Source organism: Petaurus breviceps, unplaced genomic scaffold (assembly GCF_028583685.1).
Source record: "Petaurus breviceps papuanus isolate PSGF00001 unplaced genomic scaffold, PetGlider_PUasm1.0 37, whole genome shotgun sequence".
Classification (NCBI taxonomy): Eukaryota; Metazoa; Chordata; class Mammalia; order Diprotodontia; family Petauridae; genus Petaurus; species Petaurus breviceps.
In genome coordinates this window covers 49,865,427-49,888,948 of record NW_027186296.1, presented here as the reverse complement: position 1 = coordinate 49,888,948, position 23,522 = coordinate 49,865,427, and the positions used below count along the sequence as shown (strand labels likewise).

Genomic DNA, 23,522 nt, shown 5'->3' with positions numbered 1-23,522 from the left:
AGAGAGAGAGAGAGAGAGAGAGAGAGAGAGAACTTAGAGCTCATCTAGCCTAACCTCTTCATTTTCCATGTGAAGAAAACAAGTCTCAGTAAAGTTAAATGCCTTGTTAAGTGAGGATTACGGTGGTCTCCTGACTCCCAGTTCTGTATTTTTCCCATTCAGTGTGTTAGATGGATGTTTCTGTTGCAGAAGGGACCTTGGGAAACTATCCAAGTACTCACATTCCAAGATACCCCTTCTCTTCTACTACCATAGTTATGATTTAATCTGATGAACATCAACTTTAAAGTGGGGTTGGGAGGAACCTTCTAGGACAGTGTTTTTCCCTTCAATGCCTTTCCCTTTCATCTATCAAATGAGTCTTAATAGCCAGATCAAAATGGTAATTCCAAACTGACTTTTTGTCAGTATGGCTAACTCAATTCCTCCAAACTACTCCAGGTGGCATTCTTGCCTGTATATTTACAGAGCTGTATTCAGCTGCCAAATGCCTTCAGTGAATCAGAATTCAGCTGCAGCATCTTCTGGTCTTTTAGTTACTAAGGAACCTCCCTTTGGAAATCACCTTCAGTGGAGATAAAGGAAGTCATCACCCTCTAGAAACAGTTTCCAGTCCCTGCTGAAAAGTAATTGGTTCCATGTGCAATATGTTGGTGAGAGGAAGCATTTAAGAGTGTTCCATCTTAATTTTTAATGCACCAAAAAAAATTACATAACTAAGATTGTCCCTTTGCTTTTCCTTTGCTATGATTCACTAGTGCAGTGTCTGCAGTGATGATGAATGTTTCTTTGTTCTTTTTTTCTCACAGGTTCCGTGGACATGGGCAGCAAACAGTCCACACTGGGCAATGTCTCTATAGACCAGTCCCCTATGATAGAAAGCATTCAGGCAGCATACAAAAAGGGAAAAAGCAGTAAGGTCCAAGAACTGGTTAAAGTATTTGAAGAGAGCATATCACATCTGGAAAAGGTAGGGTGAATACTACATGTTTTCAAATTTGGGGAATTCACTGTTTGATATGGAAGACACTGACAAATTCTTTTGGTTATTGTAATGCTTTTTGTGGGATGTGGGGAGGGAGTTTGTGGAAAGAACATCATGACTAAACGTTCAGTCCTGTTCTAGTGTCAGGTAGATGAGCAGGATAATATACTTTTAAATAAAATTTAACTCCTCACAACATGCTGATTATAACACAGTCTCTCCATTTGCTCCCTTTTTTGTACTTGAACTAATTTTAAGCTTCCTGATTTCACAGTGTGCTTTAAAGAGTGAAAGCACTGGTCTGATGGCTTAAGCTACTTTGTTCTTGAACTTCCACTTTCATGATTAGAAGAAGTATGGTATTCTTCTGATAGTGCGGAATTCCCAAATGTTAGCTTTAGCTTTAGTGCAGAAGTACAAAAGTCCCTAGGATGTCCAGAACCATATTTAAAATGGAATTGGAAAATGTCTAATAAAATAAATAGGAATACAATACAACATAGGTAATGTTAATTTGTGCTTTTCTAAGCCAATACGTGGCCTGCAGGGATCTGTTTCTGTTTGAGTTTGACACCCTTGCTTTGGAGCATGCTTTAGAACTCAAATGCATGGCAGACATGCTGAGGAAGCATTTACTTTTTCATATAAATAAGAAAGATGGATGGAATTGATGCTGCTGGTTTCGCATAGTTGTGAAACGTCATTATCCCTTGGGAAAAATTTAAAATGGGACTCAAGTTCATGTTGGTAGCCACTGGATCTATCATGTATGGGCTATTGGTCCACAAAATAGGTTATATCTAGACCTTCTCATTCCATTGATGAGTATTTATTTCACATTTGAGGGATGAGAAATAAACTTGATGAATTATTTTTTCCCACTTTATTTTAGTATCCAGTAAATTATTTTCAAAAGTCTTCTTGGGATAATAGATGAATAGTTTTTATAAGAAAAAAAATTATTTGGTCATTGGGTAATTTGCTCTAGTGGCTTGTTTAGGTAGTCCAACTCACTTCATTTTAATGAGTGTTTTTTTGGGCGGGGAGGAAGGGTGGTTTATTTGTGGTTTTTTTAGACATATGATTTCTTTGGTGTCAGGAACTCCTAGGAAGGAAATTCTCTTTGCCAATGCATACCAACACCTGCTCTGCAACATATAATCTTAGAGAGTTGCTTAGAGTATTGAAAGAATAAGTGACTTGCGTAGGGTCCTATAGCCAGTATGTGTCTTACTGACTCCAAGGTAACTCTCTACCTACTATGCCATGCTGTCTCTCCCAATCACTTTTTAAAAAAAGTTTCTCAGTTGTAGAACAAGTTAGAAAGAAGGAGATGGGATAGACAGGAGAAGGAAATCCAAGAATAGTTTATGAGGGAGACAGAATTAGAAGTAACAAAAAAAGAAAGAAAAAAATTTAACGATAGAATTAGAAAAAAAATTCCCACTTTCTCTCCTAGATTTCTAGTCCTAGGATCATGCTGTCTCACATCCACTTTATGATTGACTATTATCATTAACATTGTGATCATGAACAGTGAGCATTTACTAAGTATTTACCAGGCATAAGGCACTATCCTAGGTTCCAGGGATAAAAAGATGAATAAACTATATTTCGTGACCTCATGGAACATACAGACTAGTTGGGAAGGCAGGGTCATGCATAAGAATATTATATAATACATGGTAGGGTATGACATGCTGATGGAACGGTATAGATAATAAAGGCTATGGGGGGTGAGAGAGCAATCTATTTATTACTCCATTATTCTTGACTATGACAGGGACAGTCAAGGAAAATTTCATAGAGGAGGCATTCCTCAACAGAAGGGCAGGACTTAGAAACATAAAGAACTAGGAGGTGCAGTAGGCAGGGGAAAGGCCCCCAGGTCCCAATGTATGTAGCATGCAGTATCCTCAAGTAACATAGTGAGGAGCCTGGCTTGGCTACCTCCTAAACTACTCATTTCAGTTCTTAAGTTTACTCAAAAGTGACACTTTGAACTGTAACAATGGGTATTCAACTTAATTAATTATGTATTAAATGCTAATTTCACTTATTGTGCAATGGTTAGGAATATAAAGATAGAAAGAAAATGGCCCCTCCCTCAAGGAATTTATATTCTTCTGGGTGGTGTGCCATGTACCCAAAAAGTGTACCAGCACCAAGTGCAAGGGGTTTGTATTACTGCCATGTCCAAGGAGCCCCTCACTCAAAGAATACATCTCTCAGAAGAGATGAGAATACCTCTTCTTTCCCTAGGTCATATGGAAGAATAAAAGTGTTTTCTTTAAAAAAGTAAGGTGCTGGGGATAAAAAGAAGAATAATTAATATTTCCTGTCATTATGGAACCATCAGATTAGTTGGGGAAGCAGGATAGAAGTCCTTATTCATGGCAAAGGAGGACTTCAAAGTGAAAACTTAGTGAGAAAAGGATCTGAAGAGACAAATAAGGGAATCTTGATTGTTTCAGAAAGTTGAAGGGTAAAAGAATGATGTGCAGAGGAAGCATTGGGGGAAAAGGAAAACTGAACACTTGGAGAATATATCTAAGAAGCTGATAGAAGGCTCCTGCCAAAGAGGAAGGAGCTGTATTCTCTGAAGAAGCAGCATCTGCTTGTCCTCCAAGTGGTGATGTCTATCCAGGGGCTGTCAGATAAAAAAGCAGCCACTCTGGGTCAAAGGAGGAAGGGATGAGCAGCAGTGCCTTACCAGGGGGTACTGAGACCTGTTACTGGTTGATGTGATAACACTAAAGAGGTTTGCTGTCTTCCTGTGCATGTACTCAGCATATAGCAGACATTCCCTAAGACTTGTAAAAAATGTTTATGACTCACCTCTCATGATAATTGCTGTAGGAACAAATGATAACAATAATAATGATACTAATAACAATGACAGCTAGTATTTATATAACACTTTAAGATTTGCAAAGTACTTTACAAAAATGACCTCATTTTGTTCTCACAATGGTGCTAAGGTAGGGAGTGGGTAATTTAAAAAAAAATTTAAGGGGGAAAGGAAAAGAAGTTGGGGTTAAGTAACTTGCCCAGGGTTACACACCTGGTGTCAAGTATCTGAGGCCCTATTTGATCTCAGGTACTCCATACTACAAGGCCAGTGCTCTATTCACTGCTCCACCTATGATAAATTTTTTTTTAAAGCAATTGGGGTTAAGTAACTTGCTCAAGGTGGCCAGTTATTTCTGGGTGTGGTGCTGAGTATCTGAGCCCGGATTTGATCCAGGTTATCCCATCACTGGAGCCAGTGCTCTTACTCGCTGAGCCACCTGGCCTCCCCTAAGCAATTGGGGTTAAGTAACTTGCTCAAGGTTACACGGCCAGGTGTTTCTGGGTGGGTGCTAAGTGTCTGAGCCCGGGATTCGATCTCCAGGTGTTCTCAACACTGGAGCCAGTGCTCTTACTCGCTGTGCTACCTGGCCGCCCCCACCTATGATAATTTTTGAAAGCTAAGGAAACAAACAGAGCTTATTGATTTGCTTGGGGTCACACAGCTAATAAGAGTTTGCGGAAGGGGAGCCAAGATGGCTGAGTAGAAACAGGACTTCCACACAGCTCTGGCTTCTACCTCCTCCAATACATGTAAAAAAAAATGACTCTAAACAAACTTCAGAGCTACAGAACCCACAAAGTGACAGAGAGAAACAAATCTCCTGTTGAAGGAAGCCCAGGAGGCCAGCAGAAAGGGTCCATCACAGCAGCCTACTGGGAGCATAGCACAGTCTTTCCTGAGCTGTGGTTTTGGTCCCAGGGCGGCCCCCACCAGCCAAGGCTGGAGCAGACCTCACTAGAATGAATCACCAGCAGCTGTAGCAGTTTCCAGACTTCTCAATCCACAAATGCCAAAGACAAAGTAAAAGGTTAGTGTGGAACATTTTTGGAACAGAGGGAGTGTGGTCTGGCTGCTACCCCTGGAGTGAGAAGTGGTAGAGGTGCATCGGCTGCCCCGCGTGGCTGCTTCAGAGCTCCTGGCCTGCAGATTATAGGGGGACCAAGCGACTATTCAGAGGTTAATTGCTTTTGCTTTGACCTGCTTGGATCCGGATCTCAGTCTTGGGTGGTGGTCCTGGGGTGTATGACCAGTGAGCCAGAGTGTATGGGGACTGAGTGTGACTAGTGAGCCAGAGTGTGTAGGGGCTTGACTAATAGCTCTGGCAGCTGCAAAAACCTCAGCGATTTGGGACATAGCTCTATCCATTCTGGAAGCAGAGTTCTGCTGTGGCAAAGAGCTCAAAAGTCTAGTAATTGGCTATCAATATGAGCAAGCACAGGAAGAATGAACAGATGATAGAATTCTTTTTGGGGGCCAAAAAGCATCAAGGCATAGAGCAGGAGGAAGACAGCAAAGTCAGAACTCCTGCATCAAAAGCCTCCAAGAAAAATATGAATGGGTTACAGGCCATGGAGGAGTTCAAGAAGGATTTTGAAAATCAAGTAAGAGAAGTGGAGGAAAAATTGGGAAGAGAAATGAGAAAGATGCAAGAAACTCATGAAAAGTGAGTGAACAGCCAGCTAAAGGAGACCCAAAAATACACTGAAGAAAATAACACCTTAAAAAATAGACTAACTCAAATGGGGAAAGAGGCCCAAAAAGCCAATGAGGAGAAGAATGCTTTAAAAAGCCAAATTTGCCAGATGGAAAAGGAATTTCAAAAACTCACCAAAGAGAGTAACTCCTTCAAAATTAGATTGGAACAATTGGAAGCTAATGACTTTATGAGAAATCAAGATACTATAAAACAGATCCAAACAAACGAAAAAATAGAAGGCAATGTGAAATACCTCATTGGAAAAACCACTGACCTGGAAAATAGATCCAGGAGAGATAATTTAAAAATTATTGATCTGCCTGATAGCCATGATCAAAAAAAGAGTCTAGACACTATCTTTCAAGAAATTAACAAGCAAAATTGCCCTGATATTCTAGAACCAGAGGGCAAAATAGAAATTCAAAGAATTCACCAATCACCTCTTGAACAATATCCCAAAAAGAAAACTCCTAGGAATATTATAGCCAAATTCCAGAGTTCCCAGGTCAAGGAGAAAATACTGCAAGCAGTCAGGAAGAAATCATTTGAGTATTGTGGAAACACAATCAGGAAAACACAAGACCTAGCAACTTCTACATTAAGGGATAAAAGGTCTTGGAATATGATATTCCAGAGGTCAAAGGAGCTAGGACTAAAACCAAGAATCACCTACCCAGCAAAGCTGAGTAAAATGCTACAGGGAAAAATAAGGTCATTCAATGAAATAGAGGACTTTCAAGCATTCTTGATGAAAAAACCTGAGCTGAACAGAAAAATTTGGCTTTCAAATACAAGAAGCAAGAGAAGCATGAGAAGGTAAACAGGAAAAAGAAATCATAAGGAAATTATTAAAATTGAACTATTTACATTCCTACATGGAAAAACGATAATTGTAAATCATAAGACTTTTCTCAGTATGAGGATAGTTGAAGGGAATATATGTGTGTGTGTGTGTATATATATATATATGTGTGTGTGTGTGTGTGTGTGTATACATACATATATATGTATGTATAGGAGGATGTATGTGTATATAAATATATATGTGAGTGTGAGCATTTGTATGTTCATGTATACATAGAGGGCACAGGATGAATTGAAAATGAAGGGATGATATCTAAAAAATAAAATTAAGAGGTGAGAGAGGAATTTATTGGGAAAAGGAGAGAGGGAGAAATAGATTAAGGTAAATTATTTCATATAAAAGAGGCAAGAGAAAACTGTTACAATGGAGGGGAAGAGCAGGAAGGTGAAAGGGAATGGGACAACCTGATCTTCATTGAATTTGGCCTAAGGAAGGAATAACATACACACTCAATTGGGTGTCTTATCCTACAGGAAAATATGGGGGTAGGGGGTAAAAGGGAGGAGGATAGAAAGGAGGGAAGATTAGGGGAGAAGGTAGTTAGAAGCAAACATTTTTGAAAAGAGATGGGGTCAAAGGATAAAATGGAATAAGAGGGGGTGGATAGGATGAAGGGAAATATAGTAAGTCTTTCACAATATAACTACTATGGAAATGATTTGGGTAACTGCACATGTACAATCTATATTGAATTGCTTGTCTTCCTAGTGGGGGTGGGTGAGGAGGGAACAGCAGAAAAGAATATGGAACTCAAAGTTTTAAAAAAACAAATGTTTAAAAATTGTTTTTTTACATGCAACTGGTAAATAAGATATACAGATACTGGGGTATAGAAACCCAACTTGCCCTACTAGAAAGTTAGTGGGGTGAAGGGAGAGGATATAAGAGAGAACAGATTGGGGGAAGGGGTATTCAGTAGGGTTGCTATTTTGGGGTGGGGGTTAGGGAAAAGACAGGGAGACAAAAAATTGTAATTCAAAATCTGATGGAAATGGGGGTGGCTAGGTGGCACAGTGAATAGACTACTGGCCCTGGAGTCAGGAGTACCTGAGTTCAAATCCAACCTCAGACACTTAACACACAAACTAGCTGTGTGACCTTGGACAAGTCACTTAATCCCAATTGCCCTCCAAAAAGCAAAAAACAAGCAAACAAAAAAAAAATCTATGGAAATGAATGTTGAAAACTAAAAATAAATAAATTAAAATTTAAAAAAAGAAAGAGTTTACAGAAGGATTTGAACCCTACTATCCCTGACTCCAGGTTCAGGACTCTAAATATTCTGCCATTTAGCTACCAGAAGGAATGCAGAAAACAATGCTTAAAATTATGAACTCTTAGGCAGGAAACTGAAGTTGTTGTTTTTTTTTTATGACTAGAGGTAATATTTTATCGTTGCTACTCCTAAAAGCTAAGGGATTCAGAAGAGAGTGGAAGATTTATAAAGTAATATCTGGTTAATAAGATGGTGTCCTAGAATAGAATTTTAATTTGAGGTCAAAGATTAAAACAAAGGAATGACAAGATCTTTGCCCAGGTTGAAACATGTCTAACAAGGACTGGTAAGAGTCTTGTAAGTGAAATTGAAAGGAATTTCAATTCAAAAAGTGACTGGAGGGAGAAAACTGCCTATATTTATTCACCAGGAGAGTAGCTACAATATAGGAAGAATAGCAGTACCTACACCCAAAAGAAGTCACAGGAGAAAGTCAAGAAAGAATCCAATGGTAAAACTTTCCATGGCTTTAGATACCTGTGTACAAATGCACAAAGATAACAAGAATGAGTTAGAGATCCTAATACAAGAGAGTAAATTTTAACTTATAGATATTAGAGACTTAGAAGGATGAAGTTCATGGTATACCTTCTTCGAAAGAAATAGGATAGATAAAAGACAGAGCTTAGTAATAAGAGTATGTTAAGAATCTATATTCAACAACTAGAAGGGCTTAGCATGATGGTAAGCACTTCAGTAAAGATCAGCTGAGGCAGATCCAAAAATAATATTATCATCTGTGTATTCTACAGATAGGAGAAATAGATAAAGATCTAGGGAAACCAATCACAAAACTATAATTGAACCAGTAATATAATAGTCAATATCTGGACATCTGCTAAAATTTTTCTCTGCCAAAAGCATGTCTACTTATAATTTCTTGACTTGTTTTATGAATGATGTTATTCCTCAAAATGTGGCAAAAACAAAGGGAAAATTTATTTGAGAACTGATTATCACCAATGAGGAAGAACTGATTGCTGAGGTAGAAGTAAGGACCTTGAAGGGGAAGTGAAACTCCATCTTGGAGTCTGTGATAGAGGAGAAGAAAGCTGAGGATAGACTCACATGCATTTTAGATTATGGAAAAACAGATTTCAAAGGATTTAAGGAATGAAAGGTTAAGTAGAATCAATCTACAATAGCCTAAAATTCTTCAGGAGAAGTCAGGCAATAAACATTTATTAAATGCCTACTGTGTGCCACCCCAACAGGAATGGGAAGCCCTGGAAAATTTAATATGAAAGACCCAAAGAGAAACAAGTCTGAGGAGGAAAGAGGGACCAGTTTTTGTGTAATAGCCACCAATCAATTTAGATTTTTAGAAGATACTTTCAGAAGATGGGGCAGTCCTGTAAGGATAATGTCAAGATGACTGTCTCACAATAAACTGAAACAGGGGGAGAAAGGCAGGGATATTAAAAAGGAGAAGTTGGGGATGAGAGTGAGTTATTTTGGGGGAAAGAAGAGGGTCAAAGTTAGGAATAGGTCCCCTGCTTAGCCAGAGAATGGGATGATTATAACATGACAAAGAAGGCAGAAGTACTCAATTCTTAACTTTGCTTTTGTTTTCTCAGACACAGATATTTGGACTCAAAAGGACAGAACTAAAATGGTTAAGAAAGTAGTAGGGAGTAATTGCAAGTGAACACCTAGCTGTCTCTGAATTCAAGTCACTTGGCCTAGATGACTTTTACATTCTTGGGTGTTAAAAGAACTCACAGATATGATTGCCAAGGCACTGTCCTGAATTTCTAAAGATGGTGGAAAACCTGAGAGGTAATGCAGAATGGGAAAAGAGGCTAGGATAAACCCAGTTTCCAAAAAGGGGAGAGAAGACTTAGCCAATGCCACAAATAAAGTGCATTATCAGGGCATTATATTGCTTGCCTTCTCAATGGAGGGGATGGTATATAGGGAGGGAGAGAATTTAGAACAAAAAAAATGGTTATTTAAAAAATGTTATTAGGAAATATTTAACAAATAAAATACAATGTAACAGTTTTTTTTGGGGGGGGGGCAGTTGAGGTTAAGTGACTTGTCCAAAGTCACAAAGCTAGTTTTTGTGTTAAGTATCTGAGGCTGAATTTGAACTCAGGTCCTCCTGACTCCAGAGCCAGTGCTCTATTCACTGCACCACCTAGCCACCCCAACAGTTTTTTTTTAAAAGGAAAGTACATTATCAGAAGTAAGATTTAAGTTCAAATCTTCAGACTATAGAACTAGTGGATCAATTGAAGAAACTAGGAAAGTTTAACCTGGAAAAGGGGCTTCTTGGTACAGGATAGGGTAATGATAATGGTGGCAAAGCTGCCAACTATTTAGAGGGATGTCATGTGGAAGAAGGAATGGATGGGGTTTTTCTTCTTGGCCCTAAAGGACAAAAATAGGTATGATAAATAGAAGTATCAATGATGCAATTTTAGCCTCGAGGAGCATCCTATCTAAAGCTATCCCCAAGTAGAATGACCTGCTTTGGGAGGGTTGAACTTCACTAGATTCCTGCAAAATATGGATCACCACCTGCCTGGTAGGATCAAATTATTTATTTGTAAAGCATTTAGTACAGTGCTTAACACACAGTAGGTGCTATTTAAATGCTACTTGTGATGATGATGATGGTGATGGAGTAGTTGTGATTCTTCAAGGAAAGGTTGGATTCCTTGGCTCCTGCATTCCTTTCTGATTCGATGAGGTAGTAGTAGATAGGACGTAAGCCCTTCAGGCTTTGGCAATTTGCTGATTGAAAGGGGCAGATACAAAAGTAAATATGAGACTTGGATTTAAAAAGAGCCATTGCACTTACCAAGGGCAAAGATTACCTCAAAGTCTTGTTTGCTATGTAATGGAATACTATTGTGCTATAAGAAGCAAGGAGCAGATGGACTTCATATTTACCGGGAGAGGCTTATACAAACTGATGCTGAGTGAGAAGAGTAGAACCAGAAGAAATTTGTACACAATTACAGACACAATGTATGTGTGATGACCAGCTTTGATAGACTGGACTCTTCTCAGCAATGCAATGATATAAGTCAATCTCAAAAGACTCATGATGGAGAGAGATGTCTAAATCCAGAGAAAGAACTAGAAAGAATTGAGTTTAAATCCAGATTGAAGCAAACTACCTGATCTTTTTCTTTTTCTTGTTTGGTTTTATTTCCTCTTTGCCATTTTTCATTCCATCTGATACAATCCGTCTTTATAACTTGACTAATGTCTAATGTGAAAGTATTTGCAGATCCTATACTTGATTGTATTGCAGCCATGGGGTGGGGGAGGGGTGGGGGGTGGAGGGAGGGGGACAAAATTTGAAACTCAAGGAATTGTGGAATTGAATCTTGTAAACTAAAAGTAAACCAACAAATTAATAAAAAAAAATAAATAAATTTTTAAAAAAGTCTTGTTTGCTAGCTGTTCATTTGGGTAAAACGAGCAAGAGAATTTAGAGTTAAAAAGTGGGGAACTCTGAGCCCCAGTGCCATTTTGTGATTATTGGGCAGATATCTATTGCCTGGTGTTTTAGTCTGCAGAGATGAGGATTTGGTAAGTATACTGGTTGAACATCCTAAGTCAGGGGGCGGCCAGGTAGCACAGCGAGTAAGGGCACCAGCTCCAGTGTCGGGATGACATGTGGATCGAATCTGGGCTCAGACACTTATTACCCACCCAGAAACACCTGGCTGTGTAACCTTGAGCAAGTTACTTAAACCCGATTGCTTTAAAAAAAGAAAAACATCTTAAGTCAGAATGAGGCCTCTCCCAGAGAGAACCCAGATCTAAATCAGGAAGGTTGGTCAAAGAAAAGACCTCAGAGCTGTGTGGAAGAAAAGGGAAGCTAAACCCTTCTGTTGCCTGAGAAGCCAAAAAGTCCTTTTAGCCCATCCAGTGGAATTGAAATGGGGAAGCTTCTGCAAATCCTAGGTTAAGAATGTTTGCACTTTTTGAAAGAGTGCAGTCCTACTTCTACACCCCCCTTCCCTAAACATCAAGGCAATGCAACCAGACTTCACAGTGAAGCCAGATAATTAATATAGATACCATACTCATTAGTGAACTTTGTGAGGACAATCCCAATTTAAAAAAAAAAGCTTCAAGGGCCATCATTCAGAGTGGTCAGTTGCTTTGACCACATGTGTTCCTTACATGTGTACCTTACTACCATGATACTTTTTAAGTCTGTGTCCCCTTTCTCCATGCATTCTCTGTGTGCTTGGGAAGAATGACCCCAGTTTTATGGGTGGAAGGATATGTTTTGTTATTGTTCTTGCTTTTACCTTTTGTTCAGGTCTTTGTTAAGAGTTGAGTCAGCCAGCTGATCTATTAATGGAAAGCATGCCAGTAGAGTCTGAAGTGCTACAATGTTAGAATTGTAGCCCCTCACAAGGTTTCCCCTAAAACATTGAGGGTAGTATCAGCCACACTCTAGATTCATCCTATTAATGTGGGTGGAAGTGAGAGGAGTGAAGGTCCCATTACACAAATACCAATGTATTTGAGGTAGAAAAGAATATTAACTATTGGGGAAGATTAGGAAGGGCCTCATATAAGAGGTGACATCTCAATTGAGCATCAATGAAAAGTAAGTATTCTAAGAGCTAGAGGGAGGGAGGGAGGGAGTGCTTTCCAGGTGTAGGGGTTAGACTATGTGAAGACACAAGCACAGAAGATGATAGAGTGCTGAGTTTGATGAAAGCCAAGTAGATCATTTGACTGGGCCATAGAGAATTTGAAGCGGAGTGGCATGAATTAGTTTTCAAAGGAAAGTTGGAGTCAGATTATGGAGGAATACCGTCCATATCTTAAGATATTAATATAAGGTGATCACTGTGGAGACTCTGGTTTTACCATCTCACTGCTATTTGAAAGTATGTTTATCTGACAAGGATTTCTAGACAAAGAAAAAGAAAGCAGAAAATCTGCCAGATTCATTTGGAAGTATTTCCTGTGCTGACTTTAAAAAGACAGGGAGAGATTACTCAATTGGAAGTTCACCACTAGATCATGAAGATGAATATAATCCTATTTGGCTCTAAAAGACTTGAGTTTGTTTAATTTCAAGACTTCCCATTCCAGGCTAGAGATCACTGGAAATTTCTCAGGCTAAAACACAGGGTCCACCTGAACCTATAGCCCACTCATTCTTCTGACTTTCTCCTGCTTCCATTATCTATTACAATATTACCACTTTTAGAGAATCAAGCTTTTAAACATTGAATCTGTGGTCTAGACTGCTGGTTGTTGCATGTGGGGAACCATTTAATCAATTACAATAGCATCTCAGCTAATGCAAGTGCTTTCCTGGAATTTGGGTTATAGATTACCAGACTGTTGGGTCCTGCATTAGACAGAATGCACTTTATGTTGTATTTATAATTACATCAATATATCACTTGGGATAAACATGGCTATTTCTGCTCCTAAGATTTAGTGATTTTGTTTTCCATTCCACTTCCTATAAGAAATTTTTATTTTGTTTTAAAATTCTCTATCTATATGCAGGTGCAGGACAGCACCATTTGATACCATTTAGCTATATACAACCTATGGTTCTGTGCACTCTTGACCTGTTACACTTTTGCTTCCAGTGAAAGACAGTCATCAGAAATAATCATCCTAATCGGCTCAGTGGAAAATAGAACAGATGAAGAAATTTCCACTGTTTGGCTGACCTAGTCTCTCTATTTAGAAACTGAAGTTGTAAAATTTGCTGAGTTCTTCAGAGATGATTAAAACACATCCTCTCTAATTTTGGAGCAGCACTGAAAACCATATATCTTTTTTTACCCAGGATGGCAAATCAGAAAAACTTGGTGTAAAAACAGTCAAAATGTTTGGGGTTATATTGAGATTTAGAATCATCACATCAGCCAATTAGATCTAGCAGGTGCTGACCCAGTCCAGCCTTCTCATTTTGAAGATGATGAAAGAGACCCAGACTTGGTTAAGTGGCTTGCCCACAAAGTCATGCAGTGATACAGCCCAACTCCTCTGACTACAAGCTTAGTGCTCTTTATTTATTTATCTATTTATCTATCTATTTATTTATTTTTATTGTACCTCCATTAAAGTCACGGAACACCAAGATTTGTGTGTCTCAAATTCATCAGTGAAAGGAAGTGGATTAAAGGACTTCACTGAACTTCTCTATTCTCATACTTCCCTCACTCCCAGATAGCTTTACACAATCAGTAGACCAGTCTAGCAAAATTCAGAGCCTTGTCACTACACTGACTGCAGGCTGATAATTTTTTAAGCCATGTCTATTCACAATTCCAGAAGACTGATAATGAGCTCAACATGAAGAGTAGGACATATTTTTAGACATGTCAATATGGGAATTTGTTATGCATATTTGCATATTATCTGCATATTTGTTATAAGAGTTTTCTTTTGTTTCCTTTTTTCAACTGAAAAGAGTTGGGAGGGAGACTAGCAATAGGTTTGTCACAAAAAAAGAAAGAAAAGAGATTTCTCTCTTTTTAGAGAGAAGAAAAAGAACCATCTAAAGAGATAAAGAGAAGCATCTAAAAATGTACAAGAGAGAACAGAAAGAAGTCCAGAAGGAAACACAAATAAGCAGGGCAGCTTTGAAAGTTCTATACTGAATTTATCATAAACTTAAAAAGAAAATCAAGCTGTACATAACAGAGTTTTACAGAATTCTTTTTTGTTCTACCATGTACATAGAAATGTTCATTTTGGCTGTTATCTTTTAGGTTTAGAATAATTTTTTTAAAAGCAAACACTATAGATGATCACCTGTGAGGTGTTTTGTCGTGAAGAATCTTTTTCAATAAGATCCCTTTATACTCTGAAATTTTGTGATTCTTTGTCATTTTTAGGGCTAACAATAGACAACAAAATCAAAAGTGAATTTTGCTTCTACTTCCCTGAGGTCCACTTTTGAACTTGTGTTCCATAGGTTGTAAGAGGGAGTTAGGTTCACTAGTGGGTATTTCTACCAGCAGCATTCCATTTCTTTTACTAGGAATGGTTCAAGAAATGGTGTAAAGTTGGCCAAGTTTGTCTTTAACTTAGCCAACGTCAGTAAGCATTTATTAAGCACTTACCGTGTGCCAAACACTGTGCTAAGCACTGGGGATACAAAGAAAAACAGTACCTCCTCTCAAGAAGCTCAGTCTACTAGGGAGACAACAAGAAAACAGTTGCATTCAAGTGGTTTAAATATGTGTATGTGTGTGTATCCATATAGCTATATCTATACGTGTACATGCCAGATAGATTGGAGATGATCAATACAAGGAAAGTCCTAGCATTAAGGGAGATCAGGACAGGCTTCTCATAGAAGATAAAATTTTGACTAGGATTTGGAGGAAACCATGAGGCAGGGATGAGGAGGGAGAGTAATCTAGGCATGGAGAACAGCTAGTAAAAATGCCAAGACAAGAGATGGAGTGTCTTGTTCTTGTGTGAGGAATAGCAAGAAGGCCATTGTCATTGGATCAAAGAGTATGTAATGAGGAGTAAGGTTTAAGAAGACTGGCAAGATGGGTGGGGGCTATGTTGTGAAGGGTTTTGAATGTCAAACAGAACATTTTGTATATAGGGAGTCATTGGTCTTGGTTGAATGGGGAGTGACATGGTCAAACATGATCTTTAGGAAAATTAATCTGTTGGTTGAGTGAAGGATAGACTGGAATGGGGGGAAACTTGAGGAAGGGAGGTCAACCAGTAGACTACTGAAATAGTCCAGAAATGAGGGGATGAGGACTTGCATGAGGGTGGTGACAGTGTCAGAGAAGAGGAGATAACATGTGAGAGATTTCTGAAGGTAACAAAAAGATGGGTCTTGGAAGTAGATTGGATATGGGACATGAGATAGAGAGAAGATTCAGAGATGACAACTAGGCCTTGTGCCTGGAAGACTGGAAAGATGGTGGTACACTGGACAGTAGTAGGGAAGTTTGGAAGGAGAGGTAAATGAATTCAGTTTTGGACATGTTGAGTCTAAAAATGTCTAGAGGACATCCAGCTTGAGATATCTAATAGACACTTGGAGATGTGATTTAGGAGGTTAGGAGAGAAGTTAACACTAGAGAAGTAGATCTGAGAATCATTAATACACAGAGATTATAATTGAAATCATGGAAGCTGATGAGATCACCAAATGAAATAAGATAGAATGAGAAGAGAAGAGGGCCCCAGATAGAACCCTGGGTGACATCTACTTTAAGGGTGCATGACCTGGATGAAGATCCAGCAAAGGAAACTGAGAATAAGTCACATGGGTAAGAAGAAAACCAGGATAGAAGGTGACAGACACTTGAAAAGAAGAGGAAATCAATGACAAGAGGGTTATCACCAGAGAGGGGTCAAGAATCACACAAGCATCATTACACCTCTGCTTTTATTATTCTCCTCTCCTCCATCCCATGGGCACCCAGTTCTTAAACCTAGTCCCTATACAATGTTTTCTTAGGAATCAATCTTACAACTTCATTATTCCTAAGATATAAAGTCCTTGGAAAGATTAATATGTAAATCTCCTTTCAGGAGTATTTGTATTTTACTAGAGAGCAAAATTGAATGATTGAAATCTTTAATGGTGAGATCTCAGTCAATAGTGATTAGTGTGAGGGTTTTTTTTTTTTAATTAAGATGATTCTTCCTAGCATACTGCAAACAAAACCAAATAAGGGCCACCTAGTCTATATACATAGATCAAAACTTTCTCTCACATTTTTAGACTTGTGCTAAACCAATAACCTAATTGTCTAGACTGAGGGAAATTCCATTATCTTAAGACACAGAGAAGGGGAATTTTGGTTTCTGCTCTGTGTTCCTTGGGAAGAGAAAGAGGAAGCAACTGGTAAATACTACTGTCATCTACCTTTCAGAATAAATTTAGATGAGATTAGCATAGATTTGGGTGAGATAATAAATGACTAGAAAGTATGTGAGCAGAAACAACTTACTTCCAAGATATTTGTACTGGAGAAAACTGCCTTGTGTGCATTTGTGATTGATTGAACCCAGAATCTTTGTGATGTGGTGACTTAGTACTTAAGTACTTAAGTTATAGGACTTAGCTCTGTAGCTAAGGAAAAACACTATATGCAGGGCCTTCTGTTTTTAGTCTGGCCCCAGGGATCAGGTCTACTGATTACATTACAAATTTTCACTAGATTTTAAGTTCCATGAGGACAGAAACTAATCTTATCTTTTCTTGGTTTCTAAGTTACCACCTACCATTGTATTCTTCATACAGTAGGTACTTAATAAACATATTTTTGAAGTGAATCAAATTAATAATTTGACACCAGAATATTTCAGGTAAGTGCAAAATAGAAGTCCTCATAGATGTCCTCACAGCTGGTTTCCCTTGGATCACAAAATCAAGATCAGAGAATTTAGACCTAGAAGAATTCTTAAAGTTCATGTGAAGAAATGAAAGCCTAAGATGTGAACCCAGGTGCTCACACTCCAAATCCAGTGCCTCTTCCTAGGTACTGGATAGTGGGAAAGCACTGGGTTCCAGTCTTGATTTTGTTTTATTTCTTTGGTGACCTTGAACCAAGCCTACATCACTCCTGTAGTTTCTTTAAAAAATTTTTTAATTTATTCATTCATTCAATCATTTATTTATTTGCTTTTTTTGGCAGAGGTGGGGGGGAGGGGTAGTCAGAGCAATAGGGGTTGAGTTTCTTAATCTGCAAAATGAGAGGTCTGGACTGGGACTCCCATCTAGGAGACAGATATTCTCTAGGCCGATAGTTCTGTAGCTATATTCAAGACTTCTCTCAGAGACTTCCTGGGTCCTTGACACACCATAACCAACCTGTTTCCCGGTTTATTGTCATTGTCCAGTTTGTGAGATGATTTTTAAAGAACCTCAAGATTTTAAGAAGGAAACTTATGCTTGGGTGTCTTTGTGTTCTCCCCAGTGCCAGCTTTTGAGCATCACCGCCGCCTATGGAGATCTAGAAGCAGTGAGGTACCTTCTCAAAGAAAAATTTGTTGAGTTACCCACGGAGCCCAATGATGATAATCCAGCTGTGGTGGCCGCTTATTTTGGACACATGGATGTTGTAAAAGAATTACTAGATTCCTTACTAGGTAAGTTGCTGGTCAGGAGCTATTTACCAGGCATACCGTGGCTTTTCAACATGGGCTGATGGAAGGAATGTTGATCTTGGAGTTAGGAGAGACTTGGGTTCAGATCCAGATTCTGATACTTTAGTTAATCTTCATTTCCTCATATGTAAAATAGTGATATCAGTACTTGGAATACTAACCTCACAGGATGGTTATGAGTGGTTACTGATATTATTATTCACAAGAAAGTTATAGATATCAATAGGTAGTTTTTTAAAAGGGGGTTTTCAGACTCCTTAACATTAGAAGGTTTCAGGGTATCCAGCCCCCTTAGCAAAACAAAGTTAAAAAGAGCTTGTTAGTGAACACTCCCTTCTGAAGGAAAGTGCAAAGTTAGATACCTTTCTGACATTAAATTACAAAAATTAAGGACTGATGTAAATGATTTAGATGTCAAATGAGATCAGAATTATAAAGTGCTTAACACAGTTCCTGGAACATAGTAAATACTATATAAAGATTAGCTATTATTATTATCAGTAGTAATAGTAGTAGTAGTATTCTTGAAACCCAGTGGTCAGGGACGAAGGTTAATATGATGTTATTTGTGTAAAGCACTTTGTAATTGTAAATTGTGTGCACAATTACAAGCTATTGTGATGATCATAGCCACATTTGGGACCTTAGGCCAGCATGCTGCTGCTGCTGCTGCTTCTCCTCCCCCTCCTTCACTCCCTTTCCCCCTCCTTCACTCCCTCTCCTCCACTCCCCCTCCTTCCACTCCCCCTCCCCCTACTCCTCCTCCTGGTAAATACTACTGTCATTTACCTTTCAAAATAAATTGAGATGAGATTTAGAATAGATTTGGGTGAGATAATAGATAACCAGAAAGTGAGTGAGTGACCAACATGCTCCTGCCGCTGTTGCTGCTGCTGCTGCTGCTACTCCTCTTCCTTCTTCTATAAATGTAACTCCAACTACTAACTTTTTAAAATTAAATTTTTTAAATTAACAATTATTTATTTTTCCCTCCTTCCCACCTCTCTCCCTCCTGATTAGGGGGGAAAAACCTTTTTTTTTTTTTTAAAAACAAGCATACAAAACAAATCCCCACATTGGCCGTGTCCAAAAATATATGTTTTATTCTGCATATTTAGCCCATCACCTTTTTCTCTGTCGTGAGATAGGTAGCATTTTTCATCATTGGAACTTGGAATCATGACTGGTCGTTTCACCAATCAGAGTTCTTAAGTCTTTCAGAGTTGTTTGTTTTTTGCCACAACTGCTATTTTAATAATAAAAGTTATCACTAGTATTTACATAGTTCTTTGACATTTGTGAAGCTCTACATATGTGATTTATATGTTATTTTCATTTTATTTTCACCACAACCCTAGGAGGCAGGCGCTATTATGTTCTACATTTTACAGATGCCCACTTATCTAAAAGATTTCTGAGTAAGGGGTGGAGGAGAGATTAGTTTCAGCATTCAGTGAGGTTTGGATCCACTCAAAGAAGACGGAGCCAAGCTGTAACCTATTGGGAACCCCCTAAGGACTAACTAATTTTTATTTTTATTTTTATCTCTAGCAGCTCTGCACATTAGTAGGTGCTTAATAAATGCTAGTGGGTTGGATTGGATTTATTCTTACTCCTAAACTTTGGAAAATCTTTCAGATCAGGTCCAGTAGAACCCCTTGGAAGAACTACAAGCTTAATTACTCATCTGGGGCAATGATTAATGTACTGGTGTGTATGATGATGATAATAAAATGCACCTGGGTTCATACAGCTCTTTCTCCTTTTCCTTATTCCTAGCTCTCTTTTCACTGGCTTTTTTACTGTTCTTTTCACCCTTCTCTCCTTGTCTATGCTGTAGACCTCCTAATGACCACCACAGTGCTGATTAACTTCAATGGTATTCCTCAAGGCTTTCCAAACATCCTCTCTAGACCAGGAAAAGGGAGGATCTTGGCAAGATTCCTTTCTTTAACTCTCTGATAGGCCCACTGATGGGCTAGAAGGCAATGCTGATATAACTCAAAATGATTTTCTGGAGCTATAGAAAGGGTCTTTTTTTCTCATTGTCTGGTGGATCAGCTGGCTTGTTGAGGGTTACCTTGCTGAATTATATAACTGTAATTAGCACCCCCTGTTACTGATTAAAGGTTAACTGAAGAGTTGGGAAGGAAGAAGATGTATCTAAACTAATGAACCATATTCCTTTGGGATTTAGAATATGCTAAATTTTGCACTGGTCATATGACCAGGGAACAGTTTTCAACTGACTGCTCTTCAATCTAGCCTGGACATAGCTAAACTTCAAACTGTGGAATTTAGTTAGCAATTAGGTAGCACATAACAAATATTACTTATTCACTTTCATATTTCATATGGTTTATATCATATGTCCTATGATTCACTTTTCAAGCCTTTATAGTTTTCAGGTGAACTTCCTATTTTAAGAAAAGAGGGTTGGTTCTGGTAAGGTTTGGGAACTCTTTAGTAACCATGGATTTTCAGACTTTTTTTCCCTTGAGGCTCTGGAAATGAGAAGATGTTATGATGAAGGTTGCTAAGGGTACATGCAAAGAATGAGGTAATTTCCATGGAGATTGGACCAAAAAAAAAAAGCTGTCATGCTAATTTGAACTTGAGGATATTGTAGCACTACAACCCACACAGTCTCTGTTCCTTCAGTGTGCTTGTTAAATAGCATTTCATGCTGAAATAAATTGGGCAGTGATGGCTATTTCAAGCAGTAACTCCTAAAGATTTCTGAATGTCAGTTATAATGACAGAGAATTTAGAGAGTATCATGGTACTTAAAAGAAGAATTATCTATCCCCCACACCCCCACCAGTCAAATGTTATCAACTTGATGCAAGTATCTTCCAATTAAATCAAGGCTTATATTTATCAGCAACCAAAACGAAAGGATCACGATGGTAAAATTGAATGGGACTATTCAATATGTTTTTGGATTTTTTAAATTGTTTTGCTAGGTCCATGTAGCTACCAACGACTGCTGAATTGGATGCTAGCCATCGCCTGCCAACAAGGACACCTAGATGTAGTTAAACTCCTAGTGCTTACGTATAGTGCTGACCCAGAGAGCTATGCAGTGAGGAAGAATGAATTTCCAGTCATTATAAGGTTACCACTTTACGCAGCTATCAAGTCAGGTATGTAATTGCACTGACTGAAGTCTTTACCAAGCCTTAATGATTTTGGGGTGTTGTTTCATCTAAGTTGTTAACAGCAATTGAAGCTGTTAGTGGATGTGGAGCCATGTCCGTAGAGTAACCACAATCTCCTAAGTTATCAGAGCTTCCTCCAGATGAAGGCATCTGTAACCAGTTTTCTCTCCTCTGTTTCCAAGTATATTATTATATTTAAGTATATTCTCATTCTCTCTCTCTCTCTCTCTCTCTCTCTCTCTCTCTCTCTCTCTCTCTTTCTTTCTCTGTCTCTCTATCTGTCTCTCCCTTGTTCTCTCATCTTTCTCTCTGACACCTTTGCACTTGGGGAAATTCAGAAACACACATAAAATTTTTCTAATGGGAGCATTTCTGTAAGGTACTCCAAATAACAAAATCCCACAAAATTCTGTCACTGATAGAATCTTCATGTTTCAGGGGAAGTAATACGCAGAGAGACGTTAAACCAGAGTAAATCTTTTCTTAGTTCCTCTTTCACATGTTGAATCCCCTACCATTGGTTCCTGATGGTTTCTTTTAAAAAAAAAAAAGACCTAGAATAAAAAAAAGGAGACTGAACTCTCTTTGCTTTCTTGTTTTTACCTCTTCTTTAGGGAACGAAGATATTGCTATATTTCTGATTCGTCATGGGGCCTTCTTCTGTTCATACATTCTAATGGATAGTCCTGATCTAAGTAAACATCTTCTTAGGAAGTATTTCATAGAGACAAGCATACCAGGAACTGGTTCTCCAACAAAAGCAGTAAGTAGCCAGTACTACCCTCAAACTACAGACCTGAAGTGTGGCCTAATCCATTGTAACTATACAAGGTGTCCCAAAAGTCTTCTTGTAGTTTTGAGTCTCTAATAATGATAACGAGCATTTAAATAGCACTATAAGCCAGGTATATGGAAGCATTTTATAAATATCTCATTTAATCTTTACAACAACCCTGACAGGAGGGTGCATTATTATCCCCATTTTACAGATGAAGAAACTAAGGCAAACAAAGTTTTAGTGACTTGTCCCAAGTCAGATAGCTGGTAAATATCTCAGGCTGGATTTGAAGTATTCCTGACTCGAGGCCCAGTGCTCTATCCACCATGCCTCCTGGTTGCCCCAACATTTAGATTAATTATCTCTAATCTTAAAAAATGATTAAAGCTGCACTAAGACTTTTGGGATATCCTGTATTTCATATGCTGCATTTGTAATTTTTCTCCTAAAAGTAGTTATCTCTGTCCTTTCTGTCTACTTAGGGAACAGAAAAATTTTAATATTACATTAGCTGTAAATGGTCATCATGCAATTGAGTAAAGAAAGGGAAAGGCAGCTGGACCTGTGGTTTCATATGGATAGGAAACTACCCAGTGAGGAGACTCCCCCTGCCAATGTGGGTCAGCAACTTCTTTTCATATTTTAGCGTTATAGAGTTACTAAGAGCATCTAGAAGTTCAATTTCACCCAGCCAGTATGTGTGCTAGGCAGATCTTGAACACAGAGCTTCCTGGCTCCAAGGTCAAACTGCCACTCAGTCTACTAGAGATGGAATAATCCCATTGTACATTCCACAAAGATTTCCAAGTATACTTGGCTTGTCTTGTTATGAAGTAGGCATGGTTATGTTGTATCTTTGTACCTGACCCAGATTTTTCAATATGTGATCGTGGGTGTAATATATGCAATGTTTGCTCAGTAAAGAAAATTCAAGACTATATGCTTACAAATTTCATTAAGACCTTTCTTAGGATTAGAGTAAAAGAGAAAATAAAACCAATTAAAATGTGACTCATAAAAGTCTCTTTGATGTTCTTTAAGCACATCACTTTTTTATTCTAAATTCATATGAATTCCAGTGGTAAGTACCTTAAAGTAGGTGTGTTTGTGTTTGCTATAAGTTCATTTAGCAGTGGTGTTTTTCAGTTTTTAAATAAGAGACAGTGAGATTTAGTAATCAGATAAAGTAATGTCCTGTGAACCAGAGGTAAGTTCCAGAGGTAAGTTAAAATCTGAATTGTCTTATCTGCCATATGTCTGTCTTCTGTCATCTCTATATCCACATTTTCGTTCTAGGTTCAGAAAACACTTAGCCATGCACACTTAACTGTGTTGCAGCAGATAGGCATTTGTACCGTTTTATATTAATCCTTAATCTGAGTATTGTTTGTAGTGTTTGATATCTCATAGTTTTATTGTTCTTGTCTGTCTTCATGAATTTGTGTATTTTTGAGGCCAGCAAGCAACAAGGTATCAGTTGATTTGTTATATTTCAAATGACTTTGGCTTATATCTCCCCTCTAAACCTATTCTAAAGATTTGTTTTACATAAATTGTACAGATTAGAAAGAAACTTTTCTGGCATATGTAAGTGTCATGTTAAGTGTCAGACAAATCAATATTAGAGGCAGTGTTGTATAGTAGAAAGAGAACCAGCCCTGGAGGATTTGGATTCACGTTCTGCCTTTGACATGTCATAGCATTGGGATTTTTTTTTTCATTCATTTTAAACTTAAATAAAAAATGAAAAAAGAAAAAAAATGACATTTTCATGTACATAGCAAAACTTAAGAGAGGATTCAATATAAA

General features: G+C 38.2%; 1 protein-coding gene across 1 annotated transcript in view; it reads left to right on the top strand.

Moving 5' to 3' along the window:
• Positions 1 to 23,522, top strand: part of LRRK1 (leucine rich repeat kinase 1) — a 163,888-nt gene that overhangs the window by 53,771 nt on the left and 86,595 nt on the right. Inside the window, exons 3-6 of the mRNA XM_069097389.1 lie at positions 810 to 970; positions 17,585 to 17,756; positions 20,741 to 20,920; positions 21,550 to 21,698. Coding sequence (XP_068953490.1) covers positions 810 to 970; positions 17,585 to 17,756; positions 20,741 to 20,920; positions 21,550 to 21,698 — 662 coding nt within the window. The remainder of the gene's footprint in view (positions 1 to 809; positions 971 to 17,584; positions 17,757 to 20,740; positions 20,921 to 21,549; positions 21,699 to 23,522) is intronic.